This window comes from Cygnus olor, chromosome 3 (genome assembly GCF_009769625.2).
Source record: "Cygnus olor isolate bCygOlo1 chromosome 3, bCygOlo1.pri.v2, whole genome shotgun sequence".
Classification (NCBI taxonomy): Eukaryota; Metazoa; Chordata; class Aves; order Anseriformes; family Anatidae; genus Cygnus; species Cygnus olor.
Genome location: NC_049171.1, coordinates 1,992,810 through 2,010,580, shown reverse-complemented (window position 1 = coordinate 2,010,580; position 17,771 = coordinate 1,992,810). Strand labels below are relative to the sequence as shown.

At 46.4% G+C, this 17,771-nt stretch overlaps 2 protein-coding genes across 10 annotated transcripts in view; one reads left to right on the top strand and one right to left on the bottom strand.

The window, feature by feature from the left end:
* FZD3 (frizzled class receptor 3) overlaps window positions 1-6,849 on the bottom strand; it is a 60,356-nt gene extending 53,507 nt beyond the window's left edge. Inside the window, exons 1-2 of the mRNA XM_040552399.1 lie at window positions 6,772-6,849; window positions 1,198-1,709 (exon numbers count right to left, since the gene is read on the bottom strand). Coding sequence (XP_040408333.1) covers window positions 1,198-1,386 — 189 coding nt within the window. The 5' untranslated portion in view covers window positions 1,387-1,709; window positions 6,772-6,849. The remainder of the gene's footprint in view (window positions 1-1,197; window positions 1,710-6,771) is intronic.
* Window positions 6,850-7,137: 288 nt separating this feature from the next.
* The window catches only part of FBXO16 (F-box protein 16), a 39,370-nt gene continuing 28,736 nt past the window's right edge, over window positions 7,138-17,771 (top strand). The window contains exons 1-6 of one of the 9 annotated variants that reach the window (XM_040552956.1): window positions 7,138-7,196; window positions 7,897-8,048; window positions 8,503-8,679; window positions 9,769-9,825; window positions 11,932-12,066; window positions 13,213-13,354. In XM_040552956.1, the coding sequence (XP_040408890.1) occupies window positions 13,259-13,354 (96 nt within the window). In that variant the 5' untranslated portion in view covers window positions 7,138-7,196; window positions 7,897-8,048; window positions 8,503-8,679; ... (1 more) ...; window positions 11,932-12,066; window positions 13,213-13,258. Of the gene's footprint in view, window positions 7,197-7,388; window positions 8,049-8,502; window positions 8,680-9,768; window positions 9,826-10,350; window positions 10,469-11,931; window positions 12,067-13,212; window positions 13,355-17,771 lie in introns of those variants that run through there. The other 8 variants (XM_040552957.1, XM_040552960.1, XM_040552958.1 and 5 more) reach the window with 8 other exon arrangements.

Sequence of the window (17,771 nt, the reverse complement as noted above, 5' to 3'; positions counted from 1 at the left end):
TTGTTCACATTTTTATCATATTAAGCTTGCTTCGGCTCCATTTTCCTCCTCACAGGTAGGGTTTTCAAAGGTCCTCGCTCAGAATTTACCAGCATCATTTCTAAAATCATCTTTGCTCCTGTTGCTACGTGTCTGGTACAACTGGAATCCCTGGCCACATCCAAATGAATAGCTGAAATGCAAGTCCATAGTTCTTTCAAACAAAGCATATGGAAGATTCTCTATTTTCTTCTTGCAGTAAAAAGCTTGTTAAGTCTGGTTCACAATCCTTCCATGGAAAGCTTATATAAAGCCAAGGCTTTATGTTATTTAACAGCAGCAATTAAATTAAGTTTCGGTATTGTCAGGAAAAGCATTCAAAGATGAAAACTCTTTCTTCTCTCTGTTCAGCACAGCATATCTACCGGCAAGGACTCCTCAGCACTTCAAAAGTACAAACAAGCTTGTTTTGCACAGATCTCTCACGGAAATATTGGAACAGGCCGGAAGTGAGACGTGCCCAATATTCTGTATTTCTCCCCCAGTTTTAGGCATACCACAGAACACCCAGCAAGGAAACCCCTTTGGCAGGGCACGCAACAGGACAGAGAACTGACTGCAGTGAACATAGGTCTCCTATAAACCAGACTGTAGAGGAAAAGACCAAGTATGTGGCTGAAGCCCCATCAGGAGAGCTCTCCAAAGAAAGGTTAGACAAGCACCAGCAGAAATGATTTTTAGATTAGCAATTCCTATTATTTTTGTGGTATCTCCTATTCTCATTTTCTCCACACCAAATTTTAAAGGAGTACGAAAAAGCCAAACGCTACAAAACCACCAAAGAACACAGCCTTCAGAACTGGAAGCCTTCTCTTCATTGTTCAGTATGCTTTTCCTGGCATTCAGTTCAGTGCCAGACCATTCCAAATATACATTCTCGATCTGTCTAAATATTTCAAGTAACAGACGAACACACAAACACATCCAGAGTGTTTCATTCAGTTATACCCAAAAAGGCTCATTTTGTAGTCATAGAATATTTTCGTATGTATTACAATACATCTTTTCCAAGTGGTGTTTGTTGTTTTTTTTATATACTTAAATATACTGATTTTTTCATTTTTATTTCTAATATAGATAACTTATTATCCTCTGTTAAAAACTATTTGGCGATTAAAGGCCCAAACCATATAAAGTGATGAAAAACTGCAGCCCTACCTCCATCGCCAACGCCGCTGTTTGCTGGTCATAATGATTCAGGAGATTGGGCATAAAGGTGGTGTTGTAAGGCAGATCCTGGCACATCCGCAGGATGATGGGCTCGCAGGAAAACAAACTGTGCCCTCTCGAGCGCCCCACCAAGACATCCAAAAGCCAAAGGTAACAGAGCATCCAGCTACCAGCCATCCTTCCACGCCGCGGATGGGGCCAGTTACTGAGCCCAGTCAGAAAGCTTTTTCGACTCTTCTTGTGCCTTCCGATTTCACTCCAACAGCAGCGTTTGCAGTCCTTGTTTAAGGCTCTTCAAAACCGGAACTCTCTTTGTGCACAACATTGTTAGCTCGGTCCCAAAGACGGTGCAACTGAGCGAGGCATCTTGCCTTTCCTTTTCACAGCCTTATACACCACGTATTACGTCAAGGAATTAAGACGTTTAACCACATTCCCACACGATTGACCCCATCCTGACAGAACAGCAGCCAGGTTACATTCTTCTTTCGTCAGGTCCCCTAAGACAAAAAGAAAACACAACAAACAGCACACGTTAGAAGTCCTGTCATCGATTAAAATATTTCAGCTGTAAACAGCCTGTCAGGCAAATCGCTTCAAATTCTCACACAGAAGACTAGAAGGTCCCTTGGCAATTTTTAATCCTGGTTTTAGAGTTTTTCTGGTGGGAAAAAAAAAAAGCAGCGTGCTGTAAAACTCTACCTGAAAAGGGGTGAAAAAAACGTGTTTACAACGAGGAAAATATTTTTTAGGAAAACCCCACGCTTTACATTGCACCGTGTGAGCAGTGCAAGTCATTGGCCACGCTGAAACCAAGCTGTTTATGACTCAGCCCCTCCGCCGGTGCATTCCCAGCGATAGCATCTTTCGGTGCACGGCCACAGAACTTCTGCTGAATAATTACCAAACAAAAACAAAACAGTCGCCACCACCAACCCGCAAGTCCCAGCTTGCAGGACTCCAGGGAGCTGCTCTGCCCGACCAGCTGCGCTCGTGGTTCGGCTAGCTGTGGCCAAATATGCAGTTTTAGTCCATACGGAAGCAACTCGTTGGGTCGTCTCTCACCCGTTTCACTTGCACCTTTCACTTCACACCTTGCACTCCTGAAACCATCCCAGCAGCTCCGGATAAGCCAGGGAACAGCCTGCTCTGGGCTTTCTACACACACCAAAAGACGGAAAATACACAGGTGCTACCTCTCGTGGTCCTGCTGGCTCCATTTTGCCTACAGAGAGGATCTAAACAGCGCTCGTTGCCCAGCCTGGCTCCGCGTTTTCTTGGTGCTAAGGTGCTGGAGAAGAACAGGACCTCAGCACACTGCACCCAGCTGCAGAACAGAGACTCTGCAACTTGGAGGCTAAAGCGTAGAAAAAGCTGACAGAGCCTTAAGACCACAAGGAAGCCCTTTTGTTATGGCAATTTTGCTTTACAGCAGTGAGTTTGCACGTTTCAGTCTCTGGCCAAGTGCTTTTAAAACAATTATGGCTTGCAATGAAAGGTAACAGAAAATGAGAAATACTGCTTGAACCAGACAACCCCAAGTACTCCATCAGTATTCCCCAGAGGAGGCGATCACAAATTTGAACAGACTTCCATTAACCTCGAGAGATTAATGGGTTGTCTTCGACATGCAGGAAGGGAACTGAATTCTACGAGTCAGAGAGGGAAAAAGTTTTCCCCTTTCTCCTTAACTACTTCACATCTATCACTAAGTTTGAATTAACTGGCAGTCTTCTGCTGCTATCAGCTGACCACAACAGTTTTATAGGCATATTTTTGTGTACACAGGCCCATCTTACGGTCAGAAAAATTAAACGCCGTATACCTCTAAACCCTCATACACCTTGCGGGTTGGACTAGATAATCCTGAGAGGTTCCTTCCAACCTAAACAACTCCACACTTCTCTTTAAGATCATGTGAAGCAATGGTTTTGGCTGTAGCTGCTCTAGACAGGCTGGTAAAAACAAACAGGCAAGCAGGAAAAAGACCAAAATGTTAAGCACAACCACATGAAATTAGGATCCCTGACAACCCGCTTCCACAGGCTGCCTCCTCTCTCATAGCTCCTGATAGGGAATCCATGTGTGAAGCTGCACTGAAGTACATAAAGAACACAAAGAGTAAAGTTGTTCCAAACCTAGGACATCTAAAGTGACAAAAAGAAAAAAAAGGCAGAAAAGGGAACTGTCTAAACTTCAGGTGGAACCAGCCAACACAGACCAAATCAAAGCCTCTTGCTCGTATACTGCAGCAAGCAAGCATGGCTGTGAAGAGCAGTCAACGCGCTGAATTTAAAAGACCAAACTCAGCCAAACTAGTCAAGATGTGCTACATCTAACTGCACCTCATTTTCACCCAATTTCAAAGTCACATGGCCTTGAAAAACTATGTCCTTCTGGCCTAAGGAAGCAATTTCTCAGGCTTATTTTTCAAGAACCTGGTACCTCTTTCAGAGAAAGAACTGAAAAAGCAACAAAACCCACATGAGCTGCTCCACCTTCCAGGCAGCATTACCTAATCCTGAAGGTTTCTGCATATTCTCACCTGATGAGAAAATTACAAATTACAGTCAGACAAACCCAAATCCCACCTCGTTTTGTAAAAGCTGCCTAACCCCCCGCGAATCTAGCCCTTTGGTTTTAACAGCGGTTCCCCGAGTTGGGAAAAGAAACCTTTACAGTTTGTTCTCATCTCCAAAGCCCTGCTTCTAATTTCTTTCTTTTTTTTTTTTTTTAAAGACTTTTGCCACCAACTCAGGAAGACTCCATTAAACTACTTCAGAGAAGCGAGCTTGCAGCATGCATTAGCAATCGCCTTTTTAGTGCTGTTCCTATAATTCAGAAGCTGTTCCAGCAGCAACCACTAGCTAACGCTTCCTAAGAGAGGTCCAGAAGCAACCTAAAATGAACTCCAACCAGGTCTCGTGCTCAAGTGTGAAGCACAGACACTGGGCAAATCCGGGTCAGGATCTAGAGCCTTGGGAAAAACTCCAAGAACACTTCACACAAATCATCGGATTAATGACATTCCGACTCCAAACAAATCCACCCATCCTTTTCCATCCCCATAACCTCAAACTGAAAAAAAAAAACAAAAAAAAGCATGCATACATTCAGACTTAATAAGACATGAAAAGTTTTAACTGCATGAAAAATTAAAAAAAAAAAAAAATTCATCGCATCCATTCAGAATTTTTGCATTTTATGCTTGGGATCCTATTATCATATAGCACCATAAAGAAAATGAAGAGAAAGTTTAGTGGAGCTACAAAGAACGTCAAATTATGCAGCCCAGTCATCCAGTGCCTTTTCATGGGAAAAAAGAAACAAATCTAGGTGAAATTCAGAAAAAAAACGACCGTACCATTGCGAAAGGAGACGGCAGTTTCGCAAACCAGCATATAGATGACCTATTAATTGGTGTAGACAGACGAATGCTGTAATAAGCAACCTTCAGCGTCAAGATAGCTTCTTACCACAGATCCAGTTCTGTGTACTCTTCGTTAAGCCTCTACATATGAAATTTTGTGGTTATTTTTATATGTACATAAAAACAAAACCCAACACTTTTGGTGACACTGGGGATAAAAGAGGAGGAGGGGATGCCTCCCCATCTACCCCAAGGCACCGCAAAAAAAACTGCGGGCAAAAGGGGTAGGAAGCAACTAGTTTGTTAGTGTGGTTATGCATTTATACATTATTTATAATCAGACAGGCCCATCCAATGCCTGCTGCAAAGGGTAAATTAAGACATGCAGAGAAGATTATTGGAAAGAATGGAAAATCATGAAAGGAAAAGGTTGAACCCCAGGAGTATTTTTTTCATTTTTAAAGACATTTCTAAGTTACTACTACAGTAGGAAGGGAGCAATGAGGAGAAGAAAAAAAAAAAAACACATTTGTTAGCAGGAGGCTGTGGCTGAATGGATTCGGGGTTACCTCTCCCGGAGGCAATACAACAAACCAGACTCCCCCTGTCCGAGTGGGAGGACGAGGGGAGAATGTCACCTTCGTCGTTCCCCACCCAGCTCCGAGCAGGGAGAAAGAAAAGGAACTCGCGCATCGCACACAAGCGCCGGCAGTGCTTCCCCAACCCCTTCCCACCCACACCAAGGCACAAAAGGAGAATACATTATTCTCCTCGCTCCATTTTAATTAGTCAGTGGGAAAGAAACTCCAGCGCTGGACTCCCCTTGTGCTACGGGGTAAGGGAGAACCCCAGCGTAACCCCCACGTCCTCTGCTCCGGGGAGAAAGGAGGGCACACGGCAGCGGCCCCGCAACGCTCACACTGCTCCCCGCTGTGCTGCAAGGGCAGAGGGGGAAAAAAATGGACAGCAGCTCCTCCGCTCGCCCTCCTTCGGGCTGTGGAGTCTCCTTCGGAGATATCCGAAGCCTTCCTGGTGCCATCCTGTGTAACACGCTCAGGGTGACCCTGCTGGCAGGGCTTTGGACCAGATGATCTCCAGAGCTCCCTTCCAACCTCAGCCATTCTGTGAGACCCTGTTGGAGAGTCCGTGTGTCTGGAGGGACAGCTCTAGCATCTCTCTCCATCTGAGCCCGTGGTGAGCTCAGGGAGCGGGAGCGGATCCCCCCTTGCCACGGGCAAGGGATGCCTGAGCCCCCCCCCCCCCCCCCCCAGTTTGCCCCTGGACCCTCAATGTGCTCACACAGGGCTCAGCATCCTCCAGGGGTCCTGCTGCATAGGGAAGGGAAGGGAAGGGAAGGGAAGGGAAGGGAAGGGAAGGGAAGGGAAGGGAAGGGAAGGGAAGGGAAGGGAAGGGAAGGGAAGGGAAGGGAAGGGAAGGGAAGGGAAGGGAAGGGAAGGGAAGGGAAGGGAAGGGAAGGGAAGGGAAGGGAAGGGCACACACAGCTCCTGGCCTCCCAGCTTCACCATACAGCAAAGGGACAGGGCTGGCATCCCCCAACCCCCCCCCCCAGAATCCCCACAGGACCACTCAAGACCCCCCCAGGCCCCTCAGGACCCCTCCAGATCCCCCAGAATCCCCCCCAGGCCCCTTCCCAGACTCCTCAGAACCCCCCTCAGGCCCCCCCCCAGACCCTCTCCATGACGGGAGCAGGGGGGGAGCCAGCCGCGAGAAGAAGAAAGGGGGAGAGGGGAGGGAAGGGGGCACGACCAGCATTCCCCCCCCCCCCTCCTTCCTTCATCCTCCTCCTCCTCCTCAGGGCGCTGCCAGGCATCGCCCCCCCCGAACCCCCCTCAGCAGGGGGAAAACGGGGAGGGGGCAGCGGGCACCGCGGCGGCAGGAGGGGACGTTTACGAGGGGAAAGGAGGGGATATCAGGGGATATGCGGAGAAATTGAGGGAGTATGAGAGAACACTAAGGGGATCCGAGGGGACATGAAGGGATTTGAGGGGACATGAAGGGATTTGAGGGGACATGAAGGGACCCCCCTTACAGGACGCCCCCCCCTCCCTCCAACGCCGTCTCCAGGAGCCAGTGTCCCTGCCCCCGTCTGAGCCGCAAAGGGGCAGAAGGGGCACCCCTGAGGGGACCCGACCCGTGTTGCCCCCCCTTCGTGCCCCCGGTGCCGCCGTTACCTCAGCGCGGCTCCCGCCGCCGCCGCCGCCCCGCTCCTTCCCCCCTCAGGTGGCGGCGCGAGGCACCGGCCGCGCCCCCTCCCCCCGCCCCCGCCGCAGCGCCGGCCCCGCCCCCCCGGGCGGTGTCACGCCCCGCCGCGCCCCGCCCCGCCTCCCCTCTCCCCGCCGAGGCGAGGGAGCCAATCAGAGAGCGCCGGGCTGGGTTGCTAGGTAGAGGAACGCCGAGCGCTCTGCCTCCCCTCCTCCGCTCGTGATTGGAGGGGAGCGGTTGCCGTGGCGACGGGATGCGGCCGTGGCGGGGGGGGAGGGCAGGTGAGGGGCGGCGCGGCCCGGCCTTGTGGGGGGGGGGGTTCCCTGGGGAAGCCGGGGGGGGTCCGGGGGCAGCGTGGCGCTGGGGGGGGCGAGTGAGGGGATCACAGGCCCAGGTGGACACCGAGGGGACACTGAGGGACGTTGGAAAGCTGGGGGGGGGACGAGAATTGAGGGGAGGGGGCGCCCTACGAGGAGCGGGGGGGGGAGAAGATGGCAGCCCCCTGGGGTGGGGGGCGTGAGGGGCTGGGGGGCTGCAGGGCACGGAGGGCTGGGGACCATGAGGGGCTGGGCACTGCCAGGGCTGGGGAGGGGGCATCAGGTTTGGGATGGGGTCCTGGGGCTTGTTGGGGGGGCGCTTAGTGTCCCAAGGGAGGGGGCGTTAAGGTGCTGTAGGAGCCCAGTAAGGGGGGGCAGCAGCACTGGTTTGTACTGGTGGGCGGCTGGGGTGCGCTGCTGGCCTGTAAAAGGGTGGGGGGAGCCGTCAGGGTATGGGGATGCTGCAGGATTGGGGGGTTCTGGGGGGCTCCGAGGTGAGAGCATCGCGGATCGTCCAAAAATAACAATAAAAAATGGTTGAGATCGAGGGTAGAAAGGGAAACGCTTCATTTTCTTGAGTCTCCATCTCTGGAGAAACCCAAAACCCGCCGGGATGCCATCCTGAGTGATGTGCTCAGGGTGACCCGGCGATATCCAGAGCTCCCTGCCAACCCCAACCAGGCTGATTCTGCGAAAAGGGACCTGCTGTTGTGTGATTTAGGGGCGAAAAGGTATTGGGAATCAATACCCATCAGTTCCCTGGGTATAACGTCCTAGGGACCGTGCGGTGCCGTGACAGCCCCGGGGAGGACGTCGGCCCTGCAGGACACGAGGAGGCTGCTGTGGAACCGGATTGTGCGTCGGTGCCTCGGGGCTTGGAGCAGATCCTGGAGGACATCCGTAACGTGGACACAGAGGAGAGCAGGCAGGTATCGGAGGGGAGATCGCTGGGTTTATTGATGCTCTGGAGACCAGAGAAGGTCCTTTTGGAGCTGAGTGGGGAAAAGGAAGGGGGGTTGGAAATTAAAGCACCACGGCAAGGGGTTAGGGGGCAGTGGCATGGAAGAGCACAAGGGATTTGGGGTCGTTGGGCCAGTGGAGATGTTTCTGGGATGGGATATGGAGGTACTGATTCCTCAGTGGGCATCAAGGACCACGGAGAAATGAGAAGTTAGCTACTCACTTTCTGTGGTAAGGGGGATCGTAGGGTTACTCGAGCCTTGGGTTCTTGATATGTCTAGCATGCTGTGGCAGGGGTAAGGGTGTTAGTCTAAGGCCGTGCAGGCTGCACAGAGGTGCTGATGTTGGGGAGACCCAGAAACATCAATGGCACAAGGTTTTGGGGTTCTTGGTGCTGTGGAATGCCGTTTATTGATCCTGTAGCATTGGTACCACGGTGAGCGTGGAAGCTAGCAGGGCAAGCATCTGTGCCAGGGTCTCAGTGCTTTCTGTGGCCCTGGGGATAACCGAGAGAGGACTGATGCTGCAGTGAGGAGAAGTGGCAATATCACGCAGTCAGAGCACAAGTGTTAACTGAGGGCATCACCGTGCCAAGAGCAGGTAAGAGACGTGGAAGGTCAGGTTAATATCAAGGCTTTGCAGCCTGTGGGCTAAGGGCTAGGCCAGGGGAAAGGAGGATTGCAGTGTTGGCCTCCATTTTGTAAATCATTGCATGTGTGCGCTTAGCCTGCTGCCCTTCTCCTCTTGCCATCTTTCTCAGTGTCCCTCTAATATGAGTATCTGTTTCACATTATCTTTTCCCTCCAGACCTGTCCTCTCCAATTTTTCTGTGCTGAATGCCCCTTAGTTTGGCCTGTATTCTAGCCCACTTTTCTGTTACTACTCTTTAAAGCATTTCTTCCATGGCATTAGTCAGCAAACTGTTTATTGGCAATAAACTAATTTACGATAAAAATGACTGTCTTGTCTGAGCTTTAGATTCATTCAGTCAAATTCTGTTTATTCAAAGCTGAATTCGACTGCACCATCAATTAACGTGATTAGACTATTTCCCTGCAAAATGCGTTCTTAAACCTCTGAGTGCACCAGGCTCTATTGAACCACAAAGGCTTAGTGCTATAGAGATGTGGTCAAAAACATTAATAAAGTGGGTCTGCTTCTGAAGGGCTTGTTTTGAGTATGGTTTGTACAAACCTCTGGAATGCCGTTCCAGAGGGTTAAGCGGATATTAGCCCAGCTAAAGGGAATGATTCCAGTGCCCTTAGTTAATATGATATGATCATTATGTATTGCTAATCTTTCTGAAATGTGATCACATTTTTTCAAGCCAAGGGCTTGACCCAATGTGCACTGAAATCAGTGAAAGTATTTCCATTGGCTTCAGCTGGTTTGCGATCAGCCTTGAAATTGTCTTGCTACTTTAGACAATGCCACTTGCGTTCCCTGCCCTATGGAATTAACGTTTGCTGCCTTCAGACATCACAAAAAGCACAAACCTCTTGGATGCCCACTCAACATGTCCTTTCATTTGAACTTTCATTTGAGCCATTCCTAGGTACTCTCTGGCAGTAGTAACCCGTGCAGAAGTACCACCAAAGCCCAGTTTTATTTGCCTGCTTGTGAAAATAGCAAGTTAATCTATGTCAAAAGATTGAAACTGAGATATATCATCAATTTCTGTGTTCACAGGGCCTGTTGTAGAAGGAAATCAGATTGATTTGCACTATTTCTTCTTGACAAATAAAGGTTGGTTCTTAGTCCTCTCCTTATTATCATCCAGTTAAATTATTGCTTTGGGAGTTCTCTTAGGAGCTGGGGATAAGTTGTCCGATGCACAGTTTTCCTGCTAGTCTTTCCCTTTTTTAACACTTGTGCTCTGCCACGCCCCAATGCTCTCTGTAAATTGTGTAAGACAACGGCTTTGAAACAGCTAGAGATCTCTAAGCATCCTGATACGAAGTTAGTCAAATGCAACCAACCTGAAAACATTGCATATATTCACAGAACTTGGTCTTTTGCCAGAATTTCCCCCAAATCTCATTTGCATTGCTACTTTTTATGCCTGCCACCCACTCCTAGTTTGCCTTTCTAGTTTTCCTATTAGAAGGATATTAGATATTTTTTAGCATCATGTGTCAATAGCTTCCTCTCTGTGGGTAATGAACATTTTCCTTATATATATTTAAAGCTTGATTTCTTGTTAACATCATCTCATGTCTCTTGCTGGTTGAATGTTTCCAAATCAGCTGAGCTTGATTAATTTCATCCCAGGATACGTGAAGAACAAGCTGGAGCAATCTCTGGAATGTTATTTTGGGCAACCAGTCCAAAGATAACGACTATTACAGAAGAAACGTGGGGCCCTAGCTAAACAGCCTGACGATCGCAGGTCTGCACACCACACCAGCTGCTTTTTAGTGCACAACGAACAAGCTGCTGCAGCCACCTCAGTATCATGTCACAGATTAACTCTGATCAGAGTTACTCTAGACTCTTGAAGGAGCAGGATTAGCTGTTAATCCTTCCAGGGATGGGGAGGACTTGGGTGGGGGGAAGACAAGAAGTGTAGGTTTTCCTTTGGAGAACAGATAGCTAAACTGTAGTCAGTGAACCAAAGCTCTTCTTAGAAGGCTTGTAAAGAGCTTGCAGTCCAATGTTTGGGCTAGCTGCATGTTACAGGTGAAATTCTTCTAGATTTTCTAATGCTTCTAGGTTTTCTGCTGACTAGTCTGATGCATCCCATGAAATTCAAAGCCTAGTAAGTGAACCAAGTCCCAGCACACACGGCATGCCTTTGAGGAACTCAAGTAAAACATGTGCTCTAAAGTGACACTGTGCAGTGCTGACTTCACCAAAGAATTCATTCTGTAGACACATGCCACTGAGCTTGGACGTGGGGTTGCTGCCACATTGATTGCTCCCTGCCTGCATCCCCTCATCGTGATTTTGAGCGTAGCTGCAGAGACGAGGAGCAGAGCGGGCGCTGTTTGGGTGCTTCTTTCAGGAAAGGGGTAGTGAGTGAGCGATAGCAGGCTGACACTTAATGTGCAAATTTAAAAAGTTTGGCTACGCTCACCTTTTTGCCTGATGGTACCTGCCTTTGCAGCCCTGTTTACATATCAGGCTTGAATGTTGACTGCAATTCAAGCAAACAGCTTTATAGGAGGGAATATGACTTCTGCCAGCTGTGCTGTGAGCCACAGTTTCGGTACGTAAGGAGCACAAGAGGGTCCAGAGGCACTGCTGTTTCACACGCCAGCTCGGAGAGGTGCTTTGTGAGCGCAGCTGTTCCAGCACCAAGAAAGCCCTGCATGCACAGGGGAGGCAAACTGGAACATGAATCCAGGGCTGGGAGTGTGCTGCAGTGACAACTGATGTTTTTGTGACTAATGTAGAAGGTTGTCCCTGAAAAACAGGACATGGTTGCCTGAACCTGTTTTTTTGGCAGTGGAGCTGTTTTTCTAGCTCGTGATGTCGTATTTCTGTGCATTGAAAAGGGCAGGGGCCTTGAAGGAAAAACAAAAAACAAACAAACAAAAAAGATCAACAAGAACAACCCAGTAAGTGATCCCATCGTAATGCATACCCATAATGCACATACCAAATTGCACAAGAAGCCTCTAACATTTGCCAACTACAGAATGTGAGGATTTGTAGCCTTGGTAAGCTTTTTAGCTTTTAGTGGCTTCTCTGTGGGAAGTTAAAATTCCTATCTGCATAGAATAAAAAAAAAAAAAAGAAAGAAAGAAAGAACTCAGACTCTGGTAATGAACTTTTTTTCAAACTATGGTCCGTATTACATCACCAGATGCAGAGAGAAAAATATAACAGATTGATTTTTTTTTTCTTTAGACTTCTTTGATTCCAAAATAACTTAGGAGGGAAGAGGAGGAAAAACTAATCAAAAAAGGTGATGTGCCCAGACAGATCCTGCAGTGCTTTTTTGAAGATTAATCTCCCATTGATATAGACAGGAATTTTGCCTGGGTAAGGAAAGAAGGACTGGGCTTTCATGAAAGTGTATTTTGTGAGCCTTAAAGCCGTGTTAGCTGTAAAGGTCTATTTGCTGTGTAGGTTTTGAGGTGCTTGGATTCAGGGTAAGCTGGCAACACAATATTGGAGTTACTTAATGGAGTTACCTTTTCTTTCATTCCCAATGTCCTATTGTTCGCCTTGCCACCATGAAGCTTTAAAACAGTCTGAAGTGTTTACAGAACAATTACCTAATATCTGTATGAAGGAAACAGAGATATTTTTTAATGTTACTTGTAAAGAAATGACCTGGTTTTTAGGCTGCTGCAGTTTAAACCTCCAGTCTGGAAATTGGTTTCCTGAGGTGAGCAACGACATTATGCTGCTGAATCCAGCTGCAGGATACAGGATGAAGGGGGGAAAAAAAAAGCTTTTCCTATTTTGGGCAAAAAATTATGAATAAATGGCTTAGCCTGAACAACGTCCAATTATTTGGTTTCACAAAAGGCAAGGGGAAATTTTCTTAAATGCCTTATTTACTTCACCTAGGAATTTTTTTGTTTGAAAGAGCAGCACAGTCAGTTCAGATGTCAAAACCAATCTGCCTGACGACAGGACGCTGAGAGATTTCAGTCAATTCTGAACCATTCTGGATTTCATTCATTCAGTTAAATGTGATAGAAACAAATTGGCCCTTGGAGACCTGGCATTATATGCCCATCAAAATCAGTAAAAACCCATCTAGTGTCACTTAAGTAGATGCACAGGCTATCTCAAATTTTCAGTGACAACAACTGGAAAGAGAAATCGAATGTGCTTTTGAGCTTGCTGCAGATACCCTGTTGTGATCATTTATGCAGCAAAAATCAAAGGCGTATTCAATAATGTTTGCCATGAGAAAGACCTGCTTAATTATTAACTATTGATATTATATTAATGCACAGAGGTTCCATCAGGAAATCTGGGCTTTATGGTCGCTGTTACTGTGGGTGCATAAAATAAAATGCAGGCGTTACTCCTAACTGACTTTCAAATAATTCTGCTTGTATTGTAGCTATGCTATGAAGTCATTGGATTACATCTTGAAATGATTTGCTTTTCACTAACATGTAATGGAGTAGCACAGATAATGCTGGTCTTTGTTCTGTCCAGTTGTTGTAGCCATTGGTGCTGACCAGACGCCAGAGATTCCCCATTTCACACATCTATGGCATTTGCACCTCCTAGAAACATGAATGGCCCCAAGCTACAAACCAAGATGAGCACGTGGACTCCACTGAACCATCAACTCATGAATGACAAGGCAAGTTCCATGCAAATGGGTTGGATTCATGGAATCACAGAACTGTTGAGTTTGCAAAGGACTTCTGGTGATGACCTAGTCAAATCCCTCAAGGCAGAGTGAGCTAGAGGATTTGCTCAGGACCTTTTCCAGTTGGGTCTTGAATATTTGCAAATCCTAAAGCAAATTCTGTTTCACTTGACAAATTCTCAAGTCCCAGAAAAAAAATAACTTATGGTTTTGGCTGTGTAGGTCATGAGTAATAGAATAAGAACTTAAAGATTCTTTTTTTTACTATTAGAAGTACATATATATAGCATACATAGTCTATATATATATACATGAAACCTCCTATGTTATGTAAAAACTGAAAACTCTGACCTTTATTGTTTAAAGCACGTATGTAGTTCAAGTATTGCTATTTTGCCAAACAATTGTTTTTAAACAAACAAATATGTATTCATTTCTTAGTGAAAGTTGCTAAATCACTCTTTTTCTGCCTCAGAAGACTTCAGTTTAACCCCAGAGCAAACTGAGTGTCAGTGCAAGTGTCTGAGTGGCCAGTGAGCTCCAGCTCAGTTTGTAGGAGAGATCTTAGTACCTGTCTCCTCTGCTAAGCCTGGCAGTGATGAGGCCAGACTGATATTTTGTTAGCTGAAGTGATGCACTCAATTTATAAATAACAGGATGCATTTCCTAGTCTCCCACTCTGCATAGCATATCTGGGATCTGCTAACGTCTCATGTGTCAGCAGGAGCATATTCCTCCCTCAGAATTCAGTTTCAGTTTCTGTTGATGATTCACAGAATTTAATCCAGAGTGGGCCATTACATCACATGGTATGACTTCCTGGATTTCTCAGTCCCTCATTTCACACAGTTCTCCCTGTCTGGAGCTCTGTAACTTGAATTTGGCTAAAATATATCTTCCGTGAGGGTATCCAGTGTACCTTTGGGATTATCACGAAATGAAAATTTCATCACTTCCCTCAGTTTCTTTTCTCATTGTTAATCCTCCATACCATTAAAAGATTAAACCTTGTCTCTTGTCTGAATACCTGTAGCATTAGCTTCCATCATTTAAATCTTCCTCTGCTAGCTTATTAAACTCTTTTGTAACCAGCATTTTTTCCTTGTGGAAGTACTTTTACTCTGCTTCAAGCCAACACTTGATCTTTTTTGATAAACTAAACAGATTGAGCTCTTTGAAGTTTTCTCAATCTGGCAGATTCTCCCGCCTTTGAATCATTTTAATGTCTGTTTCCTACACTCTTTAAAACACATTTTTACAGACGCACATCACTGTGCAATAAAGTGTGATTTGACTAGCAGTGAGTGTGTGGGTAAAACTGCCCTTTCCCAACTTCTTACTCCTCTGCTCCTTAGGCAGTGTGATGTTGCATTTAGCTGCAGCAAAACCTTTAAAAGCTCATCTTGGATTGTTGTGTACTCCAGCCCTTAATGATGTGCCAGGTAGGAAAGAACCTACCTCCTACTACCTGTGGTCAGTGATGAAGTTTGTGATAAAACGTCTTTACTTGTTTCTGATCCAAGTTTTATAGCACTGACCTGCTCAAAACTCTTCTTCATTTATCACTGTGCTACTCTCAGTGCTGGCTCTACCGACTTAGCAGAAAACAAAAATATTGCTGACAGCTGAAATTGGGAGATAATCCAATTGATACATATAAGGAGCCAGTGAGTGAGAAGGTGCCATTTTCATACAGTCATATCTCTGTTCATTTCTGCACTCGAGTGAAGGCAAAGTGTGAAGGGAGAAAAGAATTTATAGATAGAAGGTATGTGAAAAACAATGAGAGGATGAAAGCATAGAGAGAAGAGGTGCCTAAGAAAAGTACTTGTTAGTTGAATAGGAAATGAGGGACAGCAGTGGTGAGAATTTAGAGCTGATCCAAAGCGGTAGCATTTAAGCTCCATCTAAATCATTGCTAGGAGAAGACTCACTAACAGATAGCAACGTAAATTTGCTACCTTTCTAATTTTGGTTAATCCATGAGGTGCTCCAACAGTAGTTCCTGCAGATTTCTCTGGATTTTTATACATGCTCAGGAGTGCACTTGTCTGCATTGTTGGCAGGACCCAAGATCTTTCCTGCCCGTTGTACATCCTGAATGTTGTAGCCTCCATCTATGTTTTTCTGCCCTTACAGCAGCTGTCAGAGCACATCCAGGGTGTTACTACTGGGCCGTGGGCAGGCACGATTGCTTTAAAGCCAGGATCACCATCAGGGACAGACTGAAGTCAAGAAGTCAGAATTAGGAAATGATGAATTATGCAACGTTCATGGTCAGAAAACCAGAGATGGAGTCTTAGATATGCCAAGGGTGTGCTACAGCTAAGGAGGTAGTAAAGGTAGGAAACAGAGCAGCATGCTCACCCTCAGCAAAACTGGGCAGACTTCAGTGTCAGTCCTGCCTTTAAGGAAGGACTGGAAGTCAAGAGATGATTTCCCTTCTGCTAGCAGTGGGGTAGAAGAGCCCCCAGTGGCATTTGCAGCAATGGCTGGAGGGATTTGCCAGGCAGCCTTGAACTTGAGCTTGTTTTAAACCACCTAAAGACACGGATGTGAGATGGAAGGTCTTGGGAGCAATCTAGGCCTTAGGCTGCATCCAAGGCCAGCCAGCTTAGGTACTCCATAGGTATAACTTGAAGGCTTTGGAGGAGAGGACAGTAAACATGGTCTTGATTAAGTCAGTGGATGATTATACCAATTTGGGGCCATTCTATTGCTAATTAGTGCTTCCAAGTGCCTGGAGTAGGCAGAACTTTCTGACAAAGTTGGCTTCAGATGTATCTCCAAGAATGCTGAAAGCAAATATGCATCTTTCTTTGATCAAAGGCCATTAACATTGCTTTCAGTTATATAAATAGCTCACTGCTTCACTGGAGTTATCCAACCCAAAACTTAGATCTTTGACTATTCATCACTTGCTTGTGGCAAATCCTTTTCCAAGTTCAGCTTGTCAGAGTGTTTTGTTGTTGTTGTTGTTGTTTTTGTTGTGTTTTTTTTAACTTTGCCAAGTGTCCCACATGCAAATAAAGCAAATAATAACTGACAACATGCAAACAAAAGAAATGTCATTTTCCACCCCTCACGAGAGACACTCCTGCTGAGAGAGACAGAGCTAACGCTGACAACTGCTGTACCAGACATCAGCACTGATAATGTCTTTCTCTGCAGGAACCTTCTTTGCAGGCTGTCAAAGCAATAACATGTTTGGAGTTTATAATGATCAAGCGTGTTTTCTAGTTGTGGTTAATAGCTGTTTTTATGTGCAGTTATAAGCTGGGCTTTTTTCTCTTTGATCTGTCTTCTGGAAAGAAAAAACATCTACAACATTTCCTCACTTGCCAGGTCACAATCCTGAGTGTAAAGGCAGTTTTGTGGTAGTGGGAAGCCACGTGCTGGTGCTTTCAGGTCTAGCTGCCTATGGATAAAGGTCAACATCACAAGTCCTCCGCTGTATTTTGATACCGATCATCCTTCTTGTTACTTGTCACTGTAAAGTGCCTAGACACAGCATGAGCCATAAAGACTGGTCTTACTCTTACTCCTACCAGTCTCACTGCATTAAGATTGAAGCCATTGCCAGGGCTGAATGATAGCTACTCACGTTGTGTCCATTCTAGGAGCTTTCAGGCACCCAGTATCTCCAACTCAGGAGAACTAAAATCTCTAAAATAAAGATCTAGGAAGCGCAGCTTCTGGTCTCACCAAAGCACGTGAGACACCACGTGTCACTGTATGCCCAAGAGGGCAGACTGCTAGGGTGAGCTGCAAAGAAGAGAGAAGTGAGGCAGCACATTGCAGCCAGTCCGCCGGAGCTGTCCTTCGTAGGTGTGCTCACATAGCCCTTGAACTTTCAGGAGTATCCTACAGTTAAAGGAACAACCTGCAGTCACAAAGTTCAGGATACCAAGAGGAAAGAACAAAGCAAATAGCAGGATCACAACCCTGGACATGAGGAGAGCAGACCTTGACCTCTTCAGTGATCTGCTTGGAAGAATTGATTGGGAGAGGGTCCTGGAGAGAAGAGAGGTCCAGGAAGACTGGTTGATTTTCAGACTTCAATGAGATTTTCTATGCTGTCTCCCATAACATCTCCCCAGGCAAGCTGATGGAGTGTGGACTAGAAAAATAGACAGTGGGGTGGACTGAAAAATGATTTACGGTCCTCAGAGTGTTGTGATCAGCAGCACAAAGGTCAGCTGGAGGCTAGTCCCTCGTGGAGTACATCAGGGATTTACACTGGGGCCAGGATCATTTAAATGAACATTTCATTAATGACTTGGATGACGTGGACACAGATCCAGACTGTTTTTGGTATCATCCAGGGAAAGGACAAGGCACAATGGCCACAAATTGAAATACAGGAAATTCCATTAAACATAGGATTTTTTTTTTTTTTGCCATGAGG